This window comes from Rhinoraja longicauda, chromosome 3 (genome assembly GCF_053455715.1).
Source record: "Rhinoraja longicauda isolate Sanriku21f chromosome 3, sRhiLon1.1, whole genome shotgun sequence".
Lineage (NCBI taxonomy): Eukaryota > Metazoa > Chordata > Chondrichthyes > Rajiformes > Arhynchobatidae > Rhinoraja > Rhinoraja longicauda.
Genome location: NC_135955.1, coordinates 25,779,776 through 25,791,496, shown reverse-complemented (window position 1 = coordinate 25,791,496; position 11,721 = coordinate 25,779,776). Strand labels below are relative to the sequence as shown.

The window sequence follows — 11,721 nt, the reverse complement described above, 5'->3', positions numbered from 1 at the left end:
ACAAATTTAGGATCAGTAAATTCAGCGGTTAATTCAGGTACACCGACTTTACCTGAATTTGATGAGAATTTGCGAAGCCAACAGAATTGATTCATTTAAGTCAAAGTATTTGGGGGAAAGGTTATGGTGATAAAGTCAGGTGCAGTGGGGTGGGAGTAGTTCATAAATCGCAGGAGCAGAACTAGGCCATTCAGCCCATCGAATCTACTCCGCTGTGCAATTATGCTGATCCATCTATCCCCCACTCTCCTGTCTTCTCCCTGTAACCTTTGACACCCTTACTGATCAAGTATCTGTCAATTTCCACTTTAAAAATACCAAAAGACTTGGCCTCCACAGCCGCCAGTGGCAGTGAATTCCACAGATTTGCCACTCTCAGGCTAAAGAAATTCCTCCTCATCGTCTTGCTAAAGGTACGTCCTTTTATTCTGAGGCTGCGCCCTCTGGCGCTAGATTCTCCCACGAGTCGGTTTGTCTGTAGCATTTACCTGCTTCGTGATGCATTTCAAATGTTACTTCTGCTGAAGCAAACTGGACCAAGTGTTGAGTACAACTTGCTATCAATACTTGTTGGGGACCAAGATCTTGCTAAGTTTTTTACAAAACCTAAGGACCACTTTATTTAGAATACTGTGCACAGTTCTCATCTCTACACCCAAAAGCAGTCATGTGGGGAAGGATGTAGGAAAAAAAAATTTGAGCGGGGAGGTTAGAGTAAGTCAGGGGAGTGGAAAATTTGAGGCGGTTGATGTTCCACCGGCAATTGGAAATGAAAAGGTCTAATGAAGGTAGATGGCCATCTGGGGGAGTCCAAGAGGAGGGGGTCTGTTGGGGACGGGTTTTTTTGAGGGGAGAGGTTAGAGTAAGAGTGGGAAATTGTGGCAGGTGATGGTCTCAACCCGAAACATCACCCATTCCTTCCGAGATGCTGCCTGACCCGCTGAGTTACTCCAGCGTTTTTTGTCGAATCATGTGGGGAAGATTGGTTGCGGGGATGAGGTGAGATTGGCTTAAACTGCCTGAGACACTTAATATTCTGAGTGGGATAGAGAAGATGGGTGCTGAAACATTGTTTCCTAAAGCTGGGTACATCTAGAGTTAAGGGCCATTTCCCAAGGGGTTGATTAGTTAGGGGTGAGATAAGGAGAAAATAGTCTGGTGAATCTTTGGTGTAAAGTTCAAGCTCAAGAGAGATTTGGAAGCTAAAAGTTTGGAAAAAGTGGGAATTGAGTTGGGACCTGGAGGCACAGGAACAGGTCTGACTAAATGAAAGAGCAGGCTTGGGAGTTGGCAAGGCTTACTCCACTGCCTATTACTTATATTTTAAAATTCTTATTAAGTAATCCTGCATAATGAAAATGAAGCTGTGGAACATAATAATAAATTCTCTCACCAATTGTAGCTTTTTGGTAATTAGAGGTAAATTTTATAGACAGTATTTAGAATTTGAAGATTATGATATTTTTGGGGAGGTAAACATAATTTTTTTTTAAGCTGATAGGTGACTGAGTAGCAGGGGGGCCATTAACCTTGGGCTATCAGGAGAACATTAAACAGGGCAATATGGATGTTTAGACTCTACCACAACATGGAGTAGTTGCCACAGGTGGATCTTAAGGCCGAGGATGCAGCTCCATTTAAATGCTAGAAAAGGAAATGGGCATGGATAAGATGTATAGCCACAGTCTTCCCCAGGATGGGGGAGTCTGAAACTAGAGGGTATAGATTTAAACTGTGCGGGGAAAGATTTAAAAAGGACCTTGAGAGCCAGCTTTTTCACACAGGTTGATGGCTATGCGGACTGAGCTGCCAGAGGAAATGGTAACAGCGGGTACATTTACGACATCTGAATGACATGTGGGTTGGTACATGGATAGGCAAAATGTGGAGTGATATGGTCCAGGTATGAGCAAGTAGGACTACTTTAGTAAGGCAACTTTGTCAGTAAGCATGAGTTGGGCCGAAGGGCCTTTCACCATGGTGTGTAGGTGGCGCTGCGGTAGAGTTGCTGCTTTACAGCGCCAGAGTCCCTGATTCGATCCTGACTACGGGTGTTATCTGTACGGAGTTTGTACATTTCCCCCACGTGGGTTTTTTCCGGCTGCTCCGGTTTCCTACCACAATCCAAAAGCATACAATTTTATTGGGGAGGGGAGGAGGGGGGAGGAGAGGGTGCTGCACCAATGCAGGAGAGGTTTGGGCCCAACGGGTCCACTTGGTCTAGTAGTTGACTAAAATAGTTACCAGCACTTTTGTGCACTAAGTGCCTACATGGAGCGTACTTGCAATGGACAGTGCTTTCAAATTGTACACAACACCCATTTAACCTTTGCACATGCAAAATTCTTACATACATAGTTTTAACCAAGAAGTCGTAATCTGGTCTGTGTAATGAAACTATCAGGACCAGAGAATGAAGTATCCATCTTTCAGCAGGAAGGTACTTTCTGTAATTCCATCATTGTTGATTGTCACCCCATCCTTGCTACTGGTGTCTTCAGCACCACACTGTCATATGCCCAATTAAACCCCTCATCATTAGCCAATCCACCCATTTCCTGGCCAGACCATCTGTCTCATGTGATACTTCAAACCCCAACCACTTTCTCCCCTAATCCTGATCTTATCTAATTTGATCTTTTCTTTAATTTGTTTTCCTCCATGATTTCTGCTTCGGAAGACCCTTTGTGTACAAACTCTCTTCATTCATTATGGGATAACAGAGGCCTCTCAGCAAAGCAATCCAGATAGATACAAAATGATGGAGTAACTCAGCATGTCAAGCTTCATCTCTGAAGAAAAGGAATACATGACATTTCGGGTCGAGACCCTTCTTCAATCTGAAGAAGGGTCTCGACCCAAAACGTCACCTATTCCCTTTCTCCAGAGATGCTGCCTGACCCGCTAAGTTACTCCAGCCTTTTGTGTCAACCACCATCTGTAGTTCCTTCCTACACAAAGCAATCCAGATACTTGGTCGGGTCACAATTTGGAAATTCCCAATCTGATTCAATAAAGGAAGAGGGTGATGGAGCTAATTGTCTAATCCTATTGCTACTTCCTTAAATTGGACATAATTAGAACGATTCTGAAAATGTCACAGGATCACTGGATGTTTGGACAGGAAATGGAAAATATGATATCAATCCTCAGAATAACAGTTCCTCAAGAACATCATATCATGTACAACTTACATTCCTCAGTGAAACACAACTTTTGTTGGAACACACACTCGTGGCATAATAGCTGTGGCATAATAGCTTACCCATTCTGCTCTATTTTACCACAAATGCAGCACAATGCTACAAATTAAACTATTATATTGTCCCCAGCAATTCACATCTCTGTCATCAAATATTGCACATTATACTACACATCCTTTATCATCATTGTTCTCAGGTTAATGCATTATATCAGGATTGATGCTCTACCTTACCCTGTTTCCTAATTTCCTTCTGCTGCAGTGCAACTTGTATTATGAAATGAATTGTAACAATGACCTCTGGTTCTTTGAGCAGAGAGATTCCACTGAAGCAGATAGGATGGACTAATGAATACACAGAGAAAGGAGGCAATTGGAGGTCGAAAGCAAGTGAGCCAGATTCCAAACCCAGGTCCACCTATTGTGCTGCCCTCTTGTAAAGGAAACAAATAAATAAACGTTCACAATTTTTCACACATAATATGAATTCACATATAGGACTCAATAAACACAAGAGCAAGATTAAGCAAAGCCAGATTTTATTGCAACATTGTCCTGCATAGTGATATACATCTTTGATACTCCATTGGAGTTCTCCTTATAAAAATACCGAGCCAATATTCACTTTAAAATATATTTATAATTCCATAAAGTTTAGGCATTGTTTGAGTAGCTACATAATAAAAGTTCATAACAACAGATCTAGAAAATAAAGTTTCAATACTTTGGCATTACCAACAGAAAAGAAAATCTGCACTGATCCAACCAATGTGCTGCACCAATTATGTCAACGAGACAATGGGAATATGTTGGAGATTCTGGTCAAACAGGAGCTTATCAGTTTGACTGACAGAGGATTGCTTTTGTTTCAGTGGCCAATATCACACGATAACACCCTGCTTCATCACATATGTCCAACCTCATCTCAAAAACGTTTAAGTGATCACACAAATCCTACATATCAGATTTATCATAAATTTGTAGCATTTACCCTATACTGTTACAAAACACACTACTTTATTACATATACCATACATTATAACTTATACCCTAATTATTGTCAAAAATATCCAATGTTGTTACATATACACTGCACATTAATGCAATTTATATCATAACAGGTCATGTTTTAGCAAATACATCACTTCATGTAGCACTTATATTTTTCAATTTAACACTTTTGCTCGGACATATACCCAAACCTCATGGCACAGTTATTGGTGTGCATGTCTACAAATTGTCTTGTTATATAACTTGCCCACAAACTAATTTATCACTTATGCAGAATAATACTACAAATTGAGCCATCAACATGGCTTATATGCATCCACATCCCTGTTATAAAATATTGAATACATTATAAAAACAAAAATGCTGGAAATACTGAGCAGATGATGCTGTATCTGTGGGAAGAGAAACAGAATTCATATTTAGAGTTGAGGACTGAAGCCTGACCTGCTGGGCATGTCCTCCTGCCCTGTGTTTCACATCTCCTGAATTCTTCATCTGTGTTCTTTTGTAAATGTTCTCACTCTCTGACTGCTGCCATTCACTCGCTGACCAGATAACATTGTTTACCACTTGTTCCTACGCCCACCCCAGCTGTACTCTACAATGGACATCTCCACTCTTCCTGTAGACGATTGAGCTTTCTTCTACTTCCCAATTCAAACAAAGGTCTGCATCCTGGAATGTGAACCATTTTACATCCCACAGATGTAACATTTTATATTTTACTTTAGTTTTCCAGCATCTGCAGTTATTTTTGACTGCCACTGTATCTGCTATACCATCCTTTACTATCATTGCCCTCAGGCTAACAGACTAACTCCATTAGGATTGATGCCCAACCTTATCAATTACCCTGCACCCTAATTCCTTCCCGCTGTAGTGCAAACTTTGTAGGTGGGAGTTGAATTACACCATAAGCACATGTCTATCTCTCTGGTTCATATAAAAGAGAGAAATTGCATTAAAGTTAACAGGATGGGATGAGATTTCTCAGAGGAACGGGAAGACTTGCTGTTAGAATATGGGAAGCACTGCCACATAGAGGCAGTTGAGGCAACTGGCTTCGGTGTATTCAAAGAGAGTGTGTATATGGTGATAAAGCTGATATGAAGTACAGTGTGGAGTGGGTGGGGGAGAGACACAAGAGACTGCAGTGCTGGAATCTTGAGCTACAAACAAATTGCTGGAGGAACTCAGTGGGCCAGGTAGCTTCTGTGCAGGGCACAAATGCCCCCCCACCCCCCGGACTATTGGATCGTGGCCTGTTTATGTGTGATAATGTCTGCCTAATTCAGTGGTATAGCAGAGGTATGTCTCCTGAGGAAGAGCAGGCACAAATTTCACTCCTACTGGCAGTGGTGTGGATGCTCAGATAGAATCACAATTCTTCTCTTCTTCTGGCGAATTATATCCCCGAACAGGAGTGGGGGAATTTGATTTAAACTTGTAGTCCTTTCTCTTAACTGATGGGGGTGAATTTTAGGGGAGGATATACAACCAAACATAAATAATGAAATGGAGGGGATAATGAGTAATCGATGAGATTTCAAACACCACCCCTCCCCCCAAAGAAACACCAAACTGAGTGACCTGTTTCAATGCTGATGATTTGATATAATCTCATCACTTATTATGACACGGAAGGACATGTGGCTATTCAGAGCCATGTTGGTTTCCAGAAGAATGACCCCTTTATCCCCATTCACCTTCCTTATTACCCTGCACTTACCTATATACTAAAACTCTTGTTTGTTTGTTTGTTTGTTCCTGAACTACAGCCAAAACGGGACACGATAGCATGACAATTTTAGGCCCACCTTACTCACCGTCGTCCCGGGGTCCTATGGAGGAAGTTTCATTGAAATCGACGTTATATTTTTAAAGTCATTCACAATTTAAAGTTTTAAAACTGCGCATGTGCAGTTGGGGCCCCCGTTGATCGAATACTACGTAAGATGGCCGTCGCATGCGCAGAAGAAACGCATCCGCACCTGCGCAGTTGGGGCCCATTGATCTCGGGTACGAGCATGGCTCGGCCGCCAGTCCCTTGGGGGCGGGAGAGCCAGGCCTGGTGCTGGGGGAAGCAGCCGGAGCCTGGGCCTGGACATGACCGGTTAACCGCGAGCCTGAAGTGGGCCAAGAGGAATGGTGGCAGCAGCAGCAGTGAGGCCGGGCGTTGGTGGAGGCCTGGGCCTGGCGCTGGGCCTGCCCTCAGCTCCCCCGTCCCCTCTCCTCTCTCCGTCCGGCTCAGCGCCATCCCCATGCCACCCAGAATCCAGCGGCTCAGCAACAGTGGGAGAGCCGCCATCTTCTACTACTGAACATCCCCGCACCGGGACGGGACAGGACTCTCCTCTCCCCTCCCCCACCCCTGCTCCACCAATGGCGGCCGCCTGGGCTGGGAGGACGGGTTGCTGCGGCAAACACAGGTTGCTCCCGGGAGGGAGGTTGGAGGAGGGAGGGGAGAGTGGGAGTGCTGCACCAATGCAGGAGGCAACCCAAGGGGGAAGGGGGCCGAGGGGGGGGGGGGGGGGGAGGGAGGGAGGGAGGGAGGGAGGGGGAGCAGGGAGAGGGGGGAGGAGAGGGTGCTGCACCAATGCAGGAGTAGTTTTGGTCCAATGGTCTAGTTCTCCCTAAAATGCCCATCCATCCAGTTTGATTCTTTTCACACCCATTTACACCAGAAGCAATTTGTCGCAGCCAATTAACCTACTTTGGGACATGAGAAAAAATCAGAGCATCCGACGGAAACCCATGGGGTCACAGGGAGAACATACAAAGTAAACAGCAACAATGTTCGGGCTCGAACCAGCAACCCTGGAGCAGTAGCAGCTCAACCATGACATCGCTCTCGATTTGGAAGTATTTATATATTTGAATGAAGGAGATAGGATTATTGATCCTTGCTGAGACCTAGACTTAAGTACATTTACTCAAAACAATCCCCTCATGATTTGAAAAGTACCAGCATCTTTCTTTCTTGTTGCTAACAGAAACAGTACTTGTGTGCAGTGGAGACCTGTATTAAAATAGGACACAGCCATGCGAAAATATCACTGAGGATATTGTACTGTGTTCTTGCAATTTCACAGAGACACAAGCTCAATTTATAGCGAATGGGAATTACATCATCTGCACTGTGCTGCAGAATAAATAACAAGCTGAAGCATGTACATTGGTGCTACAATCACTCAGAGAAAATGCATACTACTGGAAAGCTCTGACCTTTCTGTTTATCTCAGTCCTTGATGTTTATGAAATCTGAACAGAATCACTAATGTTTGCCTCTCAATTTGAAGGGTATGGTCATCATAGTGAGGACTATTCAATCAGCCTACATCCTTTAGAGTGCCAGGAGCAACACGCACATAAACTATTGTTGCTCGCTTTGTGAATCACTCAATGATTGCCTTGACCAGTTCATTGGTAGGAGCAAAGTGCAAAATGCTGGAGGAACTCTGAATCAGGAACATCTGTGGAGGGAATGGACAGGTGATGTTACTGGTCAGGACCCGTCTTCAGACTGATTCTGTCAATCAGCCTGAAGAGACCAGACCCAAAGTGTTGACTGTCCAGTCCCTCCACAAATGCTGAGTTCCTCCAGCACTTGGTGTTTTGCTCAAGATTCCAGCATCTGCAGTTCTTTGTGTCTTCAATGGTAGGAATGGCAAGTACACTGGTGTGGGTGTGCAGTCACATTTGGTACACATCTCCTTTCGCAAACGCTCATTAGTGATGGAGTTTCATGGTCACCATTACTGGTACTAATTTTGTAGTTAATAAACTGAACTGAAATTCCACAGCTGCTTTGGTGGGACGATCTCATGCTTGCAAAACATGGGTGAAGGGTGCGAGATTGCATCAGCTCTCGCTTCTGTATTCTCTGTTGCAGTATTGACCTGAGGGATATGCACCATTTCTTGTACTTCGGGGTATGTCATTTGTAAAAAAAAGGGGAAAAACTCATTTGACCATTTCGGTCAAAATGATCAATGCCAACCTTTCTTGAATCTAGGTTCTATCGGACAGACTTTGTGCAGATGGCTTTCATGAGGAGATGAGGGCCTCATCTGCAGAATTCAGGATCAAAGCAGTTTCAATTAGTGACCCTCACACTGGATGAGGAAGGGAAATCACAAGAGGAACTGCTGAGTCTTGTAACTGCCTTACTACTTGTATTGAGACATAAACTTTACGTTCTAATACTGCCTGTCACTGTTTTCCTGTGTCCAGCTCCAAAAAGAGCAAGCTGCTGCCACATCAAAAAAATACATTCAGCTGACTTGTACATTTAAAATCCTCACTTCCACGTAAGATTGTGCACCCCTCACAACTTGATTTCAATGTGTTAAGCAAAAACGTCCAATAATTTGGCCGCAAAATCATTTGGGAATTTCAAGAATGTGGTTGTTGTGTCTATTAAGTCCGTAAAGCTGCAGCAGGTAAAACTTTCATTGTCCCAGTTCATTTGACAAATAAACATATGAAAGAATGACGGGCGTTTACATTTTGATTTGCATTTTGAGTTCATTTATGATAAACAAATTGAAGATGGGTGGGAAAGGCTCTTCAGCTGAGGTTCAGGATTTGTCCAATTATTTGGACTTGGGACATGTTGGGTGACCAATAATGGAGGAAGTGGGGGTTAGACACAGGCAGTGTGAAGTTATATGATGAATCTGCCCCACAATATGGCCACCTTGAGATTGCAACTCTAAACCTAAATCAACCAAATACAATACCCAGTGATACTTTACAAATTCAGTCATGCCAGAGTGTGGTCAAATGGCCTACTTAGATCTCACAAAAACCACGGAGCATTCACCACAAGGAGTTTGGAATGAGAATCATCAGTCAGTCTCTAATCATTTCTGGCATCGAGCAACAGCCCAGAGAACAGCAAATAAATCATTGTGCACAGGTCTGTGAAAAAACACACCTGAAATGCAGAACCAAGTTAAGATAATGGCAGAAACATCTCTGCTTGTGTGAACTTAAAGGTAACCAGCATAACTTCAATATGCAATAATACATATATCTATCTGGAAGAATACAAAATATGTTGATAGGTTAGTACCTCCCTTTATCTTCAAGATTAGCTCCTCTTAGTCACCATCAACTACCCATTAGAACTGTTGGCTCATTGGATTAGATTAATCATTTTCTTCATAAAACAAACTTTATCTATCTCATGCACTCACATACATTCTCACACACATTGATCCACACACACAATCATACACACACGAATAGGAGTAAAACAAATCAAGAACGTGTAAGAAACTGCAAGATACATATGCAGATATCTGAATATATTCTGTTGTTGTCAGGGGGGGTTCATCATTAATAAGTGAAGTCAAACTGCAGGTGTAAAGTTTACTCCTTTATCGTGCTTCAGCCTATGCTTATATTGTTCTACCTACACTCATCACATGCACATAAAGGGGCAGAAGACTGCGTAGCATAAAGTCTCTTTACTGGCACAGATCATTCCTATGGGCTAGTGATGTATGACACTCTAAATGGAGGATTAATGGATTTGTTTTATTGTACCGAGGAGTTAAAGGAAGCTACATTTCAGAAAAACTGTCAGCTCCGATCATTGTAAATCTCCCCGGTGTGGGACGAATAAAGGAATATATTATTATTAATAGATAAAAAGCATAGGAATAAACACTGCATTATTTTGCAGATTCTAATTGGTTATCTGCAGAAAACAATTTCATGCATCTATCATGGGAGCACCTTCTGCTCTGTGAATTTACTAACTACATTACTACCACTACTACTCTAGGGCGGCACAGTGGCACAGCTGACAGAGCTGCTGCCTCACAGTGGCAACGACCCGAGTTCGATCCTGACCTCGGGTGCTGTCTGTGTGGAGTTTGCACGTTTTCTCTGTGATCGCATGGGTTTCCTCCCACATCCCAAAGACGTGCGGGCAAATTGGCCTCTGCAAATTGCCGCTGGTACGTAAGGAGAGGATGAGAAAATGGGATATAGAACCAGTGTGAGTGGGTGATTAACGGTCAGCATGGAATTGGTGAGCCGAAGGGCCTGTTTCCATGCTGTATCTCTAAACTACTTTGTCCTTATTTGAGAATCCAGAGAATTAAAAAAAATATTGGTAGACTATATGCAACATAATATGCAACACAATTTCTGGAGGGGGCATGAGCTGATTGGATTATTGCTCCACACATACATGATCTGAGATGCTCAGTGTAATGCTGGAGCCCCCATTTTCTGCTGTTTCCTGCTCGTGCACCCTCCCCGCTACCTATGGATAAATACGTTGCACCTAATACAGACAGATTCTGGTTGGAAATCACCAAGCACAGGCATTTGCAAGGTCAAGGGAGCGAGAAAAGGAACTTTAAGATGGTACCGTGCAACTGTTTGATTGATCTGACTTTTCCTGCATGTTGGCAAAACAAAGTTTGTTTTTATGATTAACTGTCCTTCCGGTTGGTGTCTCAGCGGTAGGTCAACCTCAAAGCAACTCCCTGTCCATGCTCTTTCCCATTCCTGTCGGTGGTTTATAAAGCATATTGCCCATTGTTCCATTGATTCCTGATCGAGATGTGCCACACTCCGTAATAAATTAAAGCAAACTAAAAACAAATCCTGTTTTGCATGGAGCTAGCAGCTAAGATAGTTGCTTGCCACTGCCACCTTTGGCAAAATATGAATGGTATAAATTAAGGACAGGTATCAAAGAGGGAATAAAGGCCAGATTGATACGCTGCGGATGTGTGTGATTAGGTCCAGTGCAGCTAAGTATAAGTTGCTGCATGGATGAAGCTCCCTGAAAACCATGTAATATGTCTCTTAATCCACTCCCCCCCCACCCACCCCCCCCCCCCCCCCCCCACCCCTCCCAGGTTAGTAAGCAAATGAGAACTGCAATTAAAATAAAAGCATATGAAATACATTATCATGGCTATTTACAAGGAGGCTGACACCGGTGGAGTCTGAAGGACTGTGACTTAAACATAGCCCGTGCAGAATTAAATGCAGGGATGTGAGGAGTATTTATACATATACAAGTAACTGGCTCTTCAGGTTTTGCAGTTAAAATGCAGTTATTGTCCGGGAATCCTTGTGCCTTTTTTTGTTGTTGCAGTAGCTGGGTTGTATTTGAGAACGCAGAAACTCTCCATTTACTGTTTTCAGCGTGCTTGCAAAGGTGGATGTTTCTGCAGAGCGTCCCAGCATGGCTTGGCCTGGATAAATACGCCGCATTGTACCTGTGCTTCAGCAACAACAACAGCAAAAACAAAAGGAACACAACAAAACAAGATACTCTTGACTTTTCCCTTGCGTGGCGATGCTATGGTTTACTACTTTTCTTCATGGTTGGCGTAAATGCCAGCCTCCCAGCGCAGAGCCATGGCGCTCTTTCGGCGGGTGACCCTGGTCGCCTCCAGGACCTGGAAGAATTGCAAACCCCAAGGGAAGTGAGCAGATTGAAAAATAAATCAATCAACCAATACTTCTAAGCAGTG

The 11,721-nt window shown here is 43.3% G+C and overlaps 1 protein-coding gene across 5 annotated transcripts in view; it reads right to left on the bottom strand.

The window, feature by feature from the left end:
* Positions 1-3,739: 3,739 nt before the first annotated feature.
* The window catches only part of LOC144590181 (A-kinase anchor protein 2-like), a 387,659-nt gene continuing 379,677 nt past the window's right edge, over positions 3,740-11,721 (bottom strand). For all 5 annotated transcript variants that reach the window (XM_078394993.1, XM_078394992.1, XM_078394997.1 and 2 more), the window contains one exon: positions 3,740-11,646. In XM_078394993.1, coding sequence (XP_078251119.1) covers positions 11,557-11,646 — 90 coding nt within the window. In that variant the 3' untranslated portion in view covers positions 3,740-11,556. The remainder of the gene's footprint in view (positions 11,647-11,721) is intronic.